General features: G+C 42.6%; 1 protein-coding gene across 4 annotated transcripts in view; it reads right to left on the reverse strand.

The window, feature by feature from the left end:
• Positions 1–17,830, reverse strand: part of VPS13D (vacuolar protein sorting 13 homolog D) — a 241,022-nt gene that overhangs the window by 114,189 nt on the left and 109,003 nt on the right. For all 4 annotated transcript variants that reach the window (XM_025855733.2, XM_025855732.2, XM_073903327.1 and 1 more), the window contains 6 exons: positions 16,325–16,467; positions 12,149–12,279; positions 11,739–11,914; positions 7,927–8,050; positions 6,686–6,921; positions 3,515–3,623 (listed from right to left, as the gene is read on the reverse strand). In XM_025855733.2, the coding sequence (XP_025711518.1) occupies positions 3,515–3,623; positions 6,686–6,921; positions 7,927–8,050; positions 11,739–11,914; positions 12,149–12,279; positions 16,325–16,467 (919 nt within the window). The remainder of the gene's footprint in view (positions 1–3,514; positions 3,624–6,685; positions 6,922–7,926; positions 8,051–11,738; positions 11,915–12,148; positions 12,280–16,324; positions 16,468–17,830) is intronic.

Below are 17,830 nucleotides of genomic sequence, written 5' to 3' on the forward strand. Positions count from 1 at the left end.
GGGGAGGGGGGTGGGGGGATGGGTTAGCCTGGTGATGGGTATTAAAGAGGGCACGTTCTGCGTGGGGCACTGGGTGTTATGCACAAACGATGAATCATGGAACACTACATCAAAAACTAATGATGTAATGTATGGTGATTAACATAATAAAATGAAAAAAAAAATCTGAGATGTACCATTCTCCTTCCACTTCCCTTCCCGCCCTCCTTCCCTCACAATTTAGCCTGAAAACCTTGAGATGACACTGAGGAAGACAGAAGTCCATGGGGACTGTGAGTGTTGGCAGTGGGGGGAGGGGGTGGACAGCCCAGAGTGTGGTGTTGAAGCCCAAGGTAGGTGATGGTCCAGTCCTCCACGGGACTGGAGGCTGGAAGCTTAGTGTGGGCCGTCAGAGGCAGGGAGAGGTGAGAAGAGCATTCCTGTGAGGGTTGGAGGTTGACAAGGGTGCTTGCTGTCTAGGACGTAGAGATCAGAGTCCCAGCCAGGTCCCAGCGTGTGTTCACACAGGGGATTGGGTGCAACTCTGGTGACAGAAAATGGGTTACATTCAGAGGAAGTGATCAAATTAGTAAATACGTTCTTAGTGCTGGACAAGGGACTTACAAACATGGGAAGGGAGAAAATTAGGATGAATTTGTGATGTTGGACTGGAATTGGAAATATCAGTGTGAACTGCTGGTTCTTAAAATACAGAGATAGAGAAATATGCAAAATATATAAATACTTATATAGAATATGTGTGTGTATACACATGTATACTCTGTATGTACATGTACATATATTACAGTGTGGGTGCGGGCACTCGTGTGTATGTACACATATGCCGTGCACAGAAAACCCCTGGCTCTATCTCCTGGGAGAGCCTGGAAACGACACTACAGTAGCAACAAGTGCACCTAGTGTACGCATCTTAGCTTTCCAACTTCCACTCTCTGCTAGGAGGGATCAGGGCTCCCTGAAGAAGGGGCAAATCCAGAAATGCAGCAAGGAAAGTACAGATGAGCCCAGAATAACCTGCTGTTAGAAAGTACAGACGTGTTCAAGGAATGAGGGGTATATGTCAAAAGGACACTGAAGATAAAAGAGCTCCCACTGGCCGAATATGGGAATTAAGCATTAAATATATCCTGACAGCAACAGGTAACCCACTGAAGAAAAGAAGAATCCATCCTGATGACATACACGAAGCTATGGACCACACTGACAGCCCTGCCCAAAATTCTTACGGTAGAGACCTAATCTGAAATTTTGATGGTATTTGGAAATGGAACCTTTGGGTGATAATTAGGTTTAGATCAGGGCATATGGGTAGGACTCTCCTGATGGAATTAGTAATTAGTGCCATTACAAGGACAGGCACCAACGAGCTTGCTTTCTCCCCCGCCTCTCAGACTCTGCCATTTGAGGACATAGTGAGAAGGCGGAAGTCTACAAGCCAGGAAGTGGACCCTCAGCAGAGAACCAAATGGCCAGCACCCTGATCCTGGACCTCCCAGCCTCCAGAACTGTGAGAAATGAATTCCCATTATTCCAGTCATCCAGTCTATAGTGTTTCATTATGGAAGTCTAAGCCAATACATAGACACAATACACAGAAAATCTGAAGAAGATGAGGATATCTACAGTCTCAAAGTACCTGTCCACAAAGTATTTACTAAATACAAGGGAAAGAGAAAAACTTTGCTCTACAGTACAGAAGGTTGGCAACCACCACCTTCATCAAGTGCTAAAGTTAACATCAACAGTAACAGGACAAATCAAAATCACAGCATTCCTTCTACAGAATTTCTGCCAGTTTTTCTCTGAGTTTGAGATTCTTTCAAAATAAAAAGTAAAAGGACAAAAACCAACCAACCAACCAACCAAAAACCCAAAATGTCAGACTTTCTACTGTTGGTTTCCAGTTGAAGAGCAGAGGACCCTTTCCTAATGCTAATTCTTGGAACATAGCCTAGTTTGGGATGTCAACGTAACTCATTTAGATCTACCCTCCTATGTACCAGTTTTCATCCTCATCAAGGGAAATTAACAGCAGTAAAAATGTTATACAAATTATAACATCTTTTTCAAAATGTTTTTCCTACTTCATAAAAAAAATCTGTTTTTGTCTGCTTCACAGTCACCTAGCCCTTGGAAATTACAGTTATTTATCATTTCTGTTTTGCTGATCACACCTGGTGCTCGAATCCCAGCTGGCAAATCACCTTTACTCCTGAGCCTGTCTCCATTCATGCTAACATCCTCATCAACTTGAACATTCTTGGAAAGCCATCTGACAACATCATTTCCAAGGGCTCTGCCATTTTTTTCAATTCACTTGACTTCTGTTGGACCTGCTGCTTTTAATTTTTAGATTATTGCTTTTCAAAGTTTTTCTTCTTCAGAATTCCCAGTAAAAGCCTCCAGACCCCTTTACTTTTAATTACTATGCCTCATGGTCTCTTTAGTCATCACCATTCCCGAATCTTATTTCCAAAATGCATCTCACACATAGGCATAGCCTTGCACAAAAAGAGTGTGATAACACTGTAAGCAAATCTGAATTATATGACTTTGAACTGAATATGTACAAGAATACATGCAGAAGTACTGATAGAGTGACAGAGGGGTGAACCTTGGACACATCAGGCTCAGTGCCAAGAGGCCACTCAGAAAACACCATTCATATGGAAGTCTAGAACAGGGAAGTACAGAGAGACAGAAAGTGAGGTTAGTGATTGCTTAGGGCTGGGGAGTAAGAGGAAAATGGGGCAAGAGCGGGGGGAACAGGGTTTCTTCTAGAGGTGATGAAATGTTCTGGGATTGAGTGTGATGACACTTGTGCCTATCTGTGGGTATACTACAAACTCCGAATCGTACACTGTAAGTCGGGGGCCTGTGTGCTGTATGAATTATACCTCAATAAAGCTGTTCAAATATAAAAAGTGAATTAAGAACACATTTAAGGTTTCATTTGATGTACAAAATTTGAAATGATTTGAATCTGCCCCTTTCCCCAATTAAAAATTTGAGAGGAGTTGCACAAACTCAAATCCAAATGAAGCTACATCACTGACACACATTGATACCACTTTTGGTTATAAAAGGTGTCCTTTGTCAGCATTAGGGCAATGGGGTGGTAAAGACACATTCACTTACCAGGGTTATTTTTGGATTGTGTAATTTACATTATGGAAAACCTTTGGGAACACAGCCTTCAGGGAAATGTGATTTAAATAATCAGAGTTGGCAATCTCCCTCCAAGCAGGGAGCCCGATGCGGGGCTCGATCCCAGGACGCTGGGATCATGACCTGAGCTGAAGGCAGACGCCTAACGACTGAGCCACCCAGGTGCCCCGGCAATCTCCCTCCTCTTCAAGTCACTCCTGCACCTCGGTGTTCCCGCCCTGAGCCAGCCATCCAGCCTGCATCCATTGCCCTCCCTGTGCATGAGGAGGGGCTGGACTGGATGACCGGAGTCCCCTCCAGGACTAAACACCTCCTCTTCTAAATTCTAAGTGCTAGGTTCTCTTACCTTCTTCTTTAAAATGACTCTTTGTGTCTTTGGTGAGACATCCAAGACAAGCTCTGCACAGGCAGTGGTCTTGCTGGAGGCCACAGGCCTTCCCGTCCCCTCCTGTAAACTAGAATTAAGATGATAATGCAGATAGACATACATGTATCTACATATACTCAAATGTGTATTCAAGTACTCAGAAGAAAATGCTTAAAATGCTTAAAACCTCATCTGTAAAGAGGAAACTTTTTTTTAATCATAGAAGAAAAAGTCTAACTCAAAGTTGTGGAAAGATCAAGGTTGGGCTGTTTTCTTGTACAGTTCAAAGATGCACTTGTCAGAAGACATACTGATATTTCCCCTCTGCTGATGATTTTAGTGCCTTAAAATTCAGACATAAAAGAATGACTATATAACTTTAGAGCTTCCCCCCGCCCCCCCCAAATTAAGCCAGACATTCCAAGGGTCCAAGAATTAGCTCTATTCTTTGCCAGACAGAAGATCAGCATCACTGCATCCCCAAGGCTTGGCAAGAAATCAGAAGTCCCTTTAGGATGAAAAGAAAACAAAGGGTTTATAATCACCTTCTTCCAACTCGATCGTTTTGTGTTTCTCCATGGCTTAAGAATCCTAAGCTTTATGGAATGTTGCAGCCTAGCTACACTTTGGGGTATTTTCATAAGATTTTATTTAGATTATTCTCCTGTTTCCACTAATCTCTATCATCAAAAAGGGACCGGTAAATTCGGAGTGAAAAATTAAGTTTTCATGACCAAAAAAGTACAAGTGGCAAAAATAAACAACACATAAATCCGATTTCAACAAAATTAAAAACTTCTGCCCTTCAAGGGACACCAAGAACAAAGTAAAAAGCCAATTCACAAAATGGGAGAGAAGATATTTGCAAATCATATAGCTCATACAGAATTTTTATCCATATTATACAAGGAACTCTTCAAACTCAACAATAAGATGGAAAAAAATAAATTTTAAAATGAGTAGAGGATTTGAACAGACATTTCTCCAAAGATACACAAATGGCCCATAAGCACATGAAAAGCTCAACATCGTGAGTTATTAAGGAAATGCAAATCAAAACCACCAGCAGAAGTTACTATACACCCAGGAGGTAGCCTACAATCAAAAAAATGTAAAATAGCAAGTGTTGGGGGGCCGTGGAGAAACAGAACGCTTGTACATTGCTAGTGGGAACGTACAGTGATTCAGCTGCCACGGAGAACAGGACAGCAGTTCCTCAAAAAGTTACACATAGAAATACCACAGAACCCAGCAATTTCGCTCCTAGGTGTACACACAAAGGAACTGGAAACGAGTACTTAAACAAACAAGTGCAGAGGCATGTTACAGCAGCACCCTTCACAGTGGCCGAAAGTTGGGAGACCACAACTGGTGCCCATCAACAGAGGAATGGACAACAGGGTGTGGTACGCCCATACAACAGAATATTACTCAGCCATGACAGGTAGGGGATTCTGACACAAGCTACAGCGTGGACAAACCTTGAAAACTATGCTAAGTGAAAGAAGCCAGATACAAAGGGTCACGTATTGGTGATTCAATTTATGGGAAATATCTGGAATAGGTAAATCCTTAGGGACAGAAAGCAGACTCCTGGTTGCCAGGGGCTGGGGAGAAGAGGGTGACGGGGAGTAACTGCTTAATGGGCTGGGCGTTTCTTCTTGGACTGATGAAAATGTTCTGGAACTAGATGGGGGTGGTGGCTGCACAACATCACGAATGCACTAAATGTCACTGAACTGTTCATTTTTAAGCGGTTAATTTTATGTTGTGTGCATTTCACCTCAACGGAAACTAAAAGCCAACAAAAACAAAACTAGTCTCTTCCTCAGCATTTGTTCTCTGCAAGAATGCAAAGAAATAGTGTCTAAAATACACTGAAACATGGTGCAATCTCTCTACACACCAAGATTCTTAGGAAGGTCTTGTTTTATCTGCTCCCTATCTGCCCAACCCATTAAACTCATAATCACCCATCAGGATTCTTCAGTTAAAGAGCATAATAACTACTGGAATTTAACATGAGAACATAAAGAGAAAAACATGATTAGCAACAGATTAAGAACTGGTTTTTCAGGCACTAAAACCTTAAGCATGTCACTCTGGCAAGTGCCATAATCTTTAAAAAGAAACAGGCAGACTGACTTAATTACAACAAGATAAACAACCCAGCACCATTATTTCCAAAGAGATCTGTAACAAACAAGGAAAAGAATGGCTATTATAAGCCAAGATGCCCGTTCAATTCATTACTAGTGAAATCTGGGCTCTAGGTAGGTGAGTGGTACCACCAGACCCAGAGATTATTTTGTGAGCCTCAGGCACATACAAAAATATCATTCATAAGCAAAATTATTCAGAACATTTTGGAAAGGGATCTGACTTTAAATGTCCTGTACAATGAGTGAGTTATATTTGTCGTGCTAAAGATTTAGCTATTTTCCCCATTTTTCCCACAGGTAAACTTAAAAACTGGCCCCATAACTGGCACAGAAACAATCAATTGTATTTACATGTTGGTGGAATGACTAGTTTTTGAAAGCCCAATGTTTTGAATCTCTATGTACCAATCTAACAACAGAGTTGGAATAAACTTGCTATTCCTCGCCTGAGTTTCCTAAATACAACTAGTCAGAGGACAGTGAAGGTTATAATTCTCAGGTGGCTCGAATTACTGTCAAGTTGAGCTACTCTGGTTGGCTATCGGTGATGACCAGTATTCTCAATGGGAGAGGGGAGTCAGAATGACGATTTGAATAATTATGATAAAGATTAGTCAGTTTCAAATGAGGAAAGAGATAAAAATAGCAAGAAGTTTAAAAATTATACTAAAAAATACCACCTTAAACAAGAGGAACTGAGGATATGAGAATAATACCTTATGGGAGGATTGTTAAATGCTAGAATGGATTATTGGGGAGATCTTTAAAGAAAAAGAACAGTCTTGCCTCTTCGGATAAATTTAATCTAGCCAGAAGACAAGGGTTTAGCCTAAGACCTCTCAAGATAGACCCTGAGCCTAGGATTTGTTAAAGAATGGAAGGAATCTTCCTTCATCCTTTGGGCCTCTTGAGAACTGCTTAAAATTTAAAACCAGTTAATAATTAGAGCCTTCTGCTTTATGAGAACAGTAGTTTAACCCAGAATTACCCCGAGAATGTATACGTAGCAGCAATGTAAATGAAGTTTTCATAATAAAGCTGTCGGTTATCCTGGAAATCATTCATGTTGCAGTTGAGCTCCGAGGAGCCTGCCCCCTTCACGGTCAGCGTGATGAAAGGAGGCAGGGTGGGTTCATCCCAGGCGTAATCCAATGAAGTCATGGGCTTCACTTCGGTTCGGAGCCTGGGTTCAGCTACCCCATGCTGAGTAAAGACCACTGGAACCTACGGTAACGGCAGAGAGGAGAAAGAGAACTTCCGTTCAGAGCGGTATTACTGGAAAGTGAGTCAGTGCTCCCTAGGCTCAAGTTCCAGATCCTGCCCAAGCGAATCCTACACAGAGCAAAACCACAATCATAAGCATAATCCTCTAGCCTCTTCAAATGCCTTTCTAATCATCTTCCCAACTGCACCAAGCCCAACAGCTAAAGGACACGGGCCATCTCCTCTACTCTCACCGCTCCCCCCACCCAACCCCTTGGGATCCACTCTGAACACAGAAAGGAATACAAATTCTGGAATTCAGCTATGGGAAGTCACATAAGATGCTGTTACTCAGAGGCATAATTTATTTATTTATTTATTTATTTTATTTTTTAACTTGACAGAGAGAGAGAGAGAGAGACAACGAGAGAGGGAACATAAGCAGGGGAGTGGAAGAGGGAGAAGCAGACTCTCCTCTGAGCAGGGAGCCCATTGCGGGCTCAATCCCAGGACCCCGGGATCATGACCTGAGCTGAAGGCAGACGCTCAATGACTGAGCCACCCAGGTGCCCCTCAGAGGCATAATTTAAAAGAGCCTCTTCTGATTTCCATTTTGGCTTTCCTTGGAAGATTTATAAAAAATGTTCACTGTAATGAAGCAACAGGAGAGGTGCCCATTCCCGTTGTCACCGGACAATCTGATTCTGATTCCTCTCTCTGTTTGTGTGGAGTGTCTACAGAGGACAGAGGGCACCATGTCCACCAAACAATCCAGTCAGAATGATTATGGTGGGCTGAGAAGTCACTTCTGGACAAGGCTGCCCAGCAATCAAACTAACTAGCAGAAGCCACCTCCTGAGGGTAAGGGTGTCTAGGGTTGTCCGGCTGCAGAGATCCCCATATAGTTTCTTTCCAATCCAAGTTTAAAATGCATTTCACCCTTATCTTAAAGGCAGTACTTTATAATTTACACTCCACCTTCCCACACATGAAACAGCCAAACTGGCTCATGACCCCACCCAATACCTTAGAAAAGTTGTCAATTCTGAAAGGCGGGGGTAACTGGTCCGTGTCACTGAACGAGATCCTGTAGGTAGCTCCTCGGAGAGTGATTTCCACGCGCAGGAAAAAGCACTTCCCCAGGGTATCTCTGCACGTAAAGGAAACATGCACACCATGGAGGAAACAAGTTACAGCTCACCCAGACTTCTCGCTATCGTGATATGGTCTGGACCTCAACCGACACCACTGTGTGCTCTTTGATCACACTCGAAAAGTAGAAACTGACCCCGTAATCACACTGAATAAAAAAGAATTCATCCAAGCAACTTCTGAACAGCACGTTGTCGGTACATAGTAAAGCCAATATATTTTACTTGGTGGGCCTGTTTTGGGTAATAGTGCCAGCGTAGCCAATGAGTAAACAGTCTAGACATTAGATTGCTTTGACATAAAAAAAGAGCAATTTCACATGGTTCAAACTAATGTATGGATGTTATTACTAACCAGGGTTTTCACGGTAGGATGATGGAAGGTGAGGAAGAATCCACCAGTAGCTACCAGTATGTAAACCTTGATTTTTCTTCTATATGTGTGTGTTTATGTATACGTGTATGTGTATTTAAATATAGAGAGATCACTGGAGAGAATGAGGGAGCTCTTCCTTCAAAAGAATATCAGTTAATAAATGTGGAAGAAATGAAATAATTAGAAAATCACCATTTTGCAACCACCAAGGCAATCACTGATTCAGGCAAGAACCATCAAACCAGTGGGTGAAAGGTTTCCGGGGAGCAGAATATACACACAGTCTCAAATTATCCCCCCAGTGGTCTACTACTGTTTACAAAGAATCAAAGGTAACTTTACAATAGAGAGATCTGGTGGACACCACCCTAATCAAGTGATGACTGAATTTAGCAACATCAATAATGGGACCAACAGATGTCACAGGCTTCCTGTGTGACCCACTGAGTAACATGTAACACCATATATGTAGTATTCTTACCAAAAACGTCTGATCTAAATCTATGTATAGGAAACTCTCAGAGAAATCCAGAAAATAGAACATTCTACAAGAAACTGGCTTGGAATCTTTAAAAATTCCAATGTCAAAAAAGGCAAAAAAGGAAAAGTAGGAGTACTGTAGGTTAAAGTGGATGAGATCTGCCGAATAAAATGCATGATCTGTGACCAGATCCTCAATCAGGAGGAAGGGAGCTGCTATGAAAGACATTTCTTTCTTTCTTTTTTTTTTCAGATTTATTTATTCCGGAGAGAGAGAGAGAGAGTGCGCGAGCACACGCGTGAGTATGAAGGGCAGAAGGAGAGGGACAGAGAATCCCAAGTAGACTCCACGCTGAGCATGGAGCCAGACACAGGACTCGATCTCATGATCCTAAGATCACAACCTGAGCCAAAACCAAGAATCGGATGCCAAATGACATGTGACTGTGTCACTGACTGTGCCACCGGCACCCCTATGAAGGACGTTTCAAAAGACTTTATCAGGGGGCGCCCAGGGGGCCAGTCGGTAGAACATGGGATTCTCGATCTCTGGGTCGTGAGTTTGAGCCCTATGTTGGGTGTAGAGATTACCTTAAAAAAAAAAGCAGAAAACAAACCAATATTCAATTTCTTCAGTGTGTAATGACAGTATATTGACTCAGAAAAATGCCCTCGTCTTTGGGTAGATAAATGAAGTTTTTACAGCTAAACTAACAGGATGACTTCAATTTACTTTCAAATGGCTCGAAAAAGATTGCATGCGTGCATGCGTGGAGACAAAGCAAGGACACAGCAAAATGCTGACATGTAGTTAATCCAGGTGAAAGATAAAGGGGTATTCTTTATACCACTTGTGAGTTTTCTGTAGGTTTAAACAGTTTCAAAATGTAAACATGGAGGAGGGCAAAGAAAGAGGCTGTGGGCCCATGCTCAGTAGCTCTGTGCACTAAAACCACTCCAAAGGGTTAACAGAGGTACACATACCATCTTCTTCCCCCGCCTCCACACATTTTTTCTTCCTCCCTTCCTTCCTTGAAGTAGTCATGAACAACTTTTGCTTAATTCTGAATTGGCTTCTTCTCACACAACATATCCAGGTGACCTCCACCCAAGCAGTACATAAACCACTGGTGGTTTTAGCTGCAGAAGCAATTCCTCACCACCCCACCCCATTAAGTCTGGTGGGGACACAGGATACTAACAGACAAGAGTTCTGGTTGAAACAGGGACGAGTGCACTGGAGCCCTGCCCACTTGGCTCCCTCAGCCCCTGAAGTCACCTCCTTAAACCCCCTGACGACTCCTAGAAACACGGCTTGAAAACCCCTTTACCAAATGCAATGGACTCTAATCAGGGCCAGGGCAAAAGGAAATTAGAAGGGTACACCACTGACCACAAAGAAAAAAACAACCTTCAGATAATGCGTGTTTTAAAAAGTCAAATGTAGATACTATTTTGCATCATCTCTTCTTAAATCAGCCTTTTTTCTGTTCCTTTACAAGAGTGTTCTCAATGGAGAACTAACCATAAAGTACAAAAGCTTAAATTTTATTTCTAAATGCATCAAAATAGCAAAGATTTCAGTGTCTTTAGCTGCCAAAGCATTTGATGAAAGAAACTAAACAGGACACAAATAAATGGAAAGGCATCCCATGTGTACAGATCCAAAGACTTAATGTTGTTCAGATGGCAATGCTGCCCAATGTGGATCTACAGATTTAATACAGTTCCTACCCAAATCCCAAGTGGTTTTTTTCCAGAGATAGAAAAATTTACCCTGAAATTCTGATAGAATCTCAAAGAATTCCAACAACCAAAATAATCTTTTTTAAAAAATATTTTATTTTTAAGTAATCTCTACACCCAAGGGGTTGAACTTGGGGTTGAACTTATAACCCCAAGATCAAGTATCACATGCCCTACAAACTGAATCAGCCAGGAGCCCCCAAAATAATCCTAAAAAAAGAACAAAGTTGGAGGTCTCACATTTCCTGATTTCACAACTCATTACAAAGCTACATTATTCAAAACAGTGTGATACTAACATGAAGAAGGGGGAGATGCATAGTTGTTGTTAATGGGTATAGAGTTTCATTCTGCAAGACAAGAAGAGTTCTGGACACTTCGCTGCCCTATAGTAGGAACACACTTAACCTAGTGAATTTAAAAATGGTTAAGATGGTAAATTTCATGTTATGTGCCTGAGGCCCACAAAAATAATCTGTGTCTTTGTGTTCTCTTTCTTATAGGTATGTGTATTTTATCACAATTAAAAAAATTAGTATTTTTTAAAAAAAAGCATGTGATGAAAGCAGAAAGAAAAAAGTCATCCTGTGGTAGTTGAGACTGAATCTGTTTAATTTTTCTTAATAAGGACCTGAGGGTCACTGGGTTGGGTAAAGAAGGCCTGATAATTTACTAAATCGACCAAGTGAGAAAAGAGCATACACAATGTGGAAGAATATACAAAACCATCTATAAATAACGTTAGCATCTAAATACAAACAGAATTTTCAGAGCTGCAGGCAATCACGAGCTCAGTGCAGCCCCTTGGATTTACAACCTCAGCCCACAGCAACTGCACCATGGTCAAAACTGTCAACATGCCCTTTAATTCATTCCATCAAAACATTCTGTCATATTTATCTGGTCACTGCAAGTTTTAAGAACTTTGAGCTAGAAATGTGCCCATTTCATGAAGAGTAATATTACTATTTACTTTTTATAGACTTGTAGATATCTCCATTGTACATGGTATTTACAGCTCACTGTTTACATTACTTCTCCTCAAACACGACTACTTTTTGTTTAAATACAGTCTCTGAATTTACCTCATGTTGATATGGAAGGAATTATTCTTGTTGACTTCAAAGCCTCCAGACCAAATACAGTTGGGAACATCCATCAATCTGACACATAAGAGCTGATCGTAGTCATTCCGAGGCCAATGGAACACCACACTGGAACCAGGAAGGGTGGAAATGTAACCTTCAGGATTGGCTGTTCCCTAAAATACACAGGATCACTGGCTTTAGTCAACAAATCAAGTCAAGACAGCAAATGTTTCCTGAGCAACCACCTACTCTGAGCCCTCTACCACGAGCTAGTTAGGGTTCCAAAGGCACAAAATGGTCATTCACATCACAAAACTCACAGTGCTGATGGAGAGATAAGCCATGGCATTAAAACTCTCCGTGCTGTTAAATAAACACTAGTCATTCTTCAAAAGTAAACTACTTACCTGTCCCCGGGCAAATTCCCTCTGTGCAAATGCAAGCTTGTGAGATGATTTATTATCTAACAGGTAACGAGGGGCAAAGATGACCATACAGGTGTCAATATATCGACCTCGGCCTTTCTTGACATCAATCCCTGCAAATAATAAGTACCACTTCCATGAGTTAATCAGAAGAAAGAAAATTCATGGTCTGACAGAAATCAGTAGGCTTCACAAGTACATACTTGCCCTGAGAAAATAATCATTATCACCCAGAGATGCTGTCAAGCCTTCCAAGAATGGAATGAGAACAACTGTACTCAAAGTCTTATTCTTTATGCCCACTTCAGCCTTAAAAAGTTTCAGTAAAAGTTTCATAATTCCTAGCTTCTCCATAAAGGCTGCCCCATCACAACAGCAACTAAGACATGCAGGTGTTCAGCCACAGGTACTGGTAGTTTCCGTTCACCAAGGGACTACTAAGACAGTTCATATAATACATTTCTGTTTACATCTGGGACACAAAATTTCCTCCTTGGGAACTTGCCCCTTTCACATATGGCAGAAATTTCAGATTACTTAACTGGATCCTGCACGGCCCGAAACACAGCGGACTCTTCTCTAGGACTTTCTTTTAGCCCACTGTCCAAGAACCCAGCTGAAACATGAAGCTAAATATTACAGATGTATTCATTCACAAGATAAATGTTTCCAGCACCTACCATGTCATCTCCAAACACTGGATCCCAAAGAAAGAAAGAAGGGAAACAGCACTGAATTATCTTAAAAACTCTGATGGCAATTTTATTTTTTTTTAAAGATTTTTTTTTTTTTTTTTTTTGACAGAGAGACACAGTGAGAGAGAGAACACAAGCAGGGGGAGTAGGAGAGGGAGAAGCAGGCCTCCCGCGGAGCAGGGAGCCCGATGCGGGGCTCGATCCCAGGACCCTGGGATCATGACCCGAGCCAAAGGCAGACGCCTAACGACTGAGCCACCCAGGCGCCCCTCTGATGACAATTTTAAAAACTACAAAACTCAGTGGGATAAATTATTCATTCATTCAGATAATAAATACAGCAACTATATTCAAGGCACTAGGCTGAGCTCCGGTTATACAAGGATAAAAATATTTATAGTTAGAAATAATAAAAATGATATTTATTGAATTCCTAATGCAGGATGCACCTCTCCCAAAGGCTCTACGTTTAATTCCCTAACAACCTTATCAGATGGTATTTTCAGTCTTTCCTTTTTATACACGAGGAAACTTAAGCACTAGGTCACAGAGCCAGTAAGTGGCCCAGCTGGGTTCAACCCCAGGCACACTGCCTCGGGAGCCCTTGCTCACATCATGATGGGACATTTACAAGGACCCTCCTCAGCAGTTAACAAGTGTCAAGAGACCATAAAAAAAGAAGAGATCTTAGGACATGATAACTAGATGTCCTGGGTGTCCCAACATAACCCCAATTATAAATATTCTAGTCTGTTAACTCCATAATTCACGTGTACTGGCTTAAAAAAGCTGGTATTGCTTTAATCTAAGTCTTCAAAATACCTAAAAGACTGAGCAAATGGGGCGCCTGGGTGGCTCAGTCGTTAAGCGTCTGCCTTCGGCTCAGGTCATGATCCCAGAGTCCTGGGATGGAGCCCCACACAGGGCTCCCTGCTCAGCAGGAAGCCTGCTCCCTCTCCCACTCCCCCTGCTCGGTTCCCTCTCTCGCTGTGTCTCTCTCTGTCAAAAAATAAATAAAATCTTAAAAAAAAAAAAAAAAAAAAGACTAAGCAAATCACAAAAACAGGAAAAGTCTGAAATTCTGTAGCTAAGAAATGCTAAGTAATACTTGAATGGGGGGGTGCCTGGGTGGCTCAGTCGTTAAGCGTCTGCCTTCGGCTCAGGTCATGATCCCAGGGACCTGGGATCGAGCCCCACATCGGGCTCCCTGCTCAGCAGGAGGCCTGCTTCTCCCTCTCCGACTCCCCCTGCTTGTGTTCCCTCTCTCGCTGTCTCTCTCTCTCTCTGTCAAATAAATAAATAAAATCTTAAAAAAAAAATACTCTAATAGGGAGATGTACCCTATCATTTTTTTCCTGCTACAGGAAAGCATTGTCAGAAGTTGATATTCACAGCTAGCTGATCTTAACCAATACAAAGTCTGCCTACAAAAGATATATTTAATTTGATATTACAAAAAGAGTCTACAGTATAAAGACCCAATTTTTTTTGAAAAGCAGACTTTTTTGTGTCCTTTTTCATCTTAGATTGCCTTAGCAAACTCCCAATAAATGAACATCTGGTAAGATTAAAATGTACAAAAATCCTTCTTTTTGGAGGTACATGGAGGGCTAACTGGCAAGGTCCTCCCTGGCTTTTCATGTTGGGACTTCACTTTTAAACTCTCCTGATAGGGAGCTGGTTATCTAATTCTTCAAAAATATTCAAGGGAGAGATTCCACAAATTCCCTTGATAATACATGCCAAGATCTCATGATCCTTAGGAATTATAAACTCCTATCTTAGCCTACCCCCTCTATCCCTTTCTTTGGTGTAACAACAAAATTCCTATCACAGTACTGTTCCTAAAAACATGTGCAGTGACTTTTAATGAATGCTCCTCGCATACAAGTTTATATGCATGCTACAGCATTATTTCTGACTGGAGACCTGTTTGCCTCTTTGCAGAACTCTGTGCTTCCTGGTACTTCAGAAGGCACAAGCCTCCATTTCCCCCCACAATCTGTCCCAACTGCAGCTTCTAGCCAACCTGTGGTATCTTTCTTTAGGAACTGTATCAAGGACAAGATACCCCAGCAGATAGCCAAACAGAGCATGAAACACAGCCTCTGCCTATTCAAGAGGTGGAGCAAACAGATGTAAAGACAAAGTACAGAAAATGACCCCGGGCAAACAAACAAACAACAACAACAACAACAACAATAAAAGAAAGAAAACGATCCCTGGTGGGAGGATCGCAGAAAATTTATTTCTTCTACTAAAAATCTTAACATCAGCCTTAAAGAAGACAGCTCCCCTGTCAAGGGAGAACACAGATGAATTCATGTTCCAAAAACAGGAAAAGGAAGCTGGACTTGGAAGAGACTTGCTAATAAGCCCTCAAATACTTAAACTTACCTCTGGCCCTCCACGGGACTTAGGGTAAACAGCTACATGATACCACCTCGGATTTTCCCTCTACAACAGGACTCTTTGTATCTGCACTGTCCAATTACAGTTGCCATTAATCCTGAATGGCTATTTAAACTCATTAAAATCAAGTACAACGCAAGAGTCAATTCCTTGGTCACACCTGCCCCACTTCTTAGTAAGGTACTCTGCGTGCTCAGTGGCCACACGTGGCTGGCGCTGCTGCACCGGACGGTGTAAAATGGAGCACTGCCATCCTCGTAGAGGGTTCAATGACAGACAGCACAGTTCTAGATGGTTTTCCAGCATTCAACACTCAACAGCGCTTTGAGATCTTTGGAAATTATATACTAAAGGAAGGGTGCACTGCTAACATTTTAAACCTGAGACATATTTAAATCAAACTTACCTTAACTCTTCAGAAAGTCTTTTGAGTGTCCCAGATGGCTATGAGGTGCATCGTACAGTACTCTCCCCTTCCCTCAACACCCTCCACCTCAAGAAGTAAGGCTAGTTTAGGGGCTTCTGATTACTATAACCGCTAAGCACGTTTTATTATATTTTCTGCCTCAAATGTGTACACCCTAATCATAATCCTACTTCTGACCCAGACTTGCCCTTTGCATCTGGGCAAGTCACTTAACCTCTCTGCTTCAGTTTCAAGGAGAACAATGCTTCTTACCCTCTTAGGGTTTGCAGGTTTTAATGAATGCGTGGGAAATGCTTGGAGGATGAAAAGCATTCTAAGTGTTCCTATTATTCCCATGAAAAACAAGGATTCAAGCCAAACCGATACTTTCCTGACACAGGTGAGTCTGAGATTAAACAGAGTCCCAGACCTCAAAAGGGCAGTGTTTAGGTGGCTCCTTAGTCCCTAGGAGAACAGATCTGTGTTGATATCAATCTAGCATTCAGAGAACAGATACCTGACCCAATGCCAAATGAGAAAATCAGCACTTGCAGCCAGGCCAAAACATATGGCCAGCTTATTCCTCCAAGCCTGAGGTCATTGGCCAATGGTTCTGATTCTCCCGCTGCTCCAAATGTAACCCACCAATGTTATAGATCAGCCCTGGGCGGTTTCCTTGCTGGATGACTTTCAAAGCTCGTACACCACTACCACCATCCAGTGAGAAGCCCTGACACCAGCCCGGCATGCCTTCAGGATGAATCCCCCTTCCGATTCTCATCGTGCAGCTGTGTGGGGCAGAAAAGCAGAGATACATGTATTCAGCCATGAAACAGTCTTACCTACCTGTTCTAATCAGGAAACACTGCTGAAGCTATCACCCCAAACCAGAACTCTAACACTGACTCTTCTTCACCCTCGTGTGATTTCCCAACACAGCAAGGCAATCAGCCAGTGGTCAGAACTCTGATCTTAGAGGCGGCCACAGTACTGCAAAGTGTGAAATGTACTGACATCTATACCTGGGCACGTTCAGAGAAAACATTATGATTCGATGAGCATAAATCATAAGGAAAGGACTACGATACCTTATTCCTCTGAGAAACAAGGAGTCGAGGCAAACTGATACTTTCCTATCTCACATGTTTCAGGGGTTCGTGAAACTCCTTGACCGTAGGAGAAAAGTGTGGACACGACTCTGTGCACACCAGAAAAGTATGTACACGAGATGCGGCTAATGGTTATCTTCTTTCTCAGGCTTGGTACTATTACAACGGCAAAGGGCCATCTGGGCGGCCAGGGTCTTGTCATGGATCCTGGAGACAGAATTCCCCAATGTGTGTTCTGGCTCTACCACTAACAAGCCAAGTAACCTTGGACGGCTAGTTTGCTCTGAGCCTCGGTTTCCTCATCTTAAAATAAAACAGTATTTCCTGCCCTGCCTAATCCCCTGGGATGTGATGGGCGAGGCAGAGATGCTTGGTGAACCGTGGGTTCCCGGGATAAGTCAAACTGCGTCACAGATGTCAAGTCCTCGATCTAAAACCATCAGAATCCTCTCGGGGAAGGCGTGAGACTGTGTCAAGGGGCTGTCTGTAACGCCCACCACATCCAGTCAGTCGCCAGTAGGTCCGAGGCCATAGCCCTGCCTGGGAGCCGTGTCTGCAGCCGCTGGTGTGCAGCGCTCCCGAAGCCTTCCTTGGACAGCTGTGGCTCACTTCTACATCTCTACAGCAGGGGATGGCACTGTAGCGCTATGCGCTCACCTCCCTCTGAGGAAGGCTCTAAATGAGAAGACTCCTATAAAGAGCAGAATGTCAAAAACAAGAACAAAAGGGAATCCAAGCTCCTACCACACCCGCAAAGGCCGGGTCATCTGAATCTCGCAAACGCTGCTCGTCCCTGACTTTAAACACGCAGTGAGTGCTCTGAGCTCTTGAAAGGGCAGTTTATTTCAAAAAATGCCCTGGACTGGGTTTACCAAAGGGCCAGGCTATCTCCCCTCTGATAACAGCTCCACTGCCCATGCTGAGGGCTCAGTGCAGGAGAAAACCGTGCAGAGCAGGGAAGGGAACATGTGGGTTCCCCTCACTGGCGGAGTTATGAATAGAACTCCTTCAATACATGTAAAATAAAACTAGCTTTCATTAC

Source organism: Callorhinus ursinus, unplaced genomic scaffold (assembly GCF_003265705.2).
Source record: "Callorhinus ursinus isolate GAN/ISIS: 27379988/994484 unplaced genomic scaffold, GSC_fseal_2.0 scaffold18, whole genome shotgun sequence".
Lineage (NCBI taxonomy): Eukaryota > Metazoa > Chordata > Mammalia > Carnivora > Otariidae > Callorhinus > Callorhinus ursinus.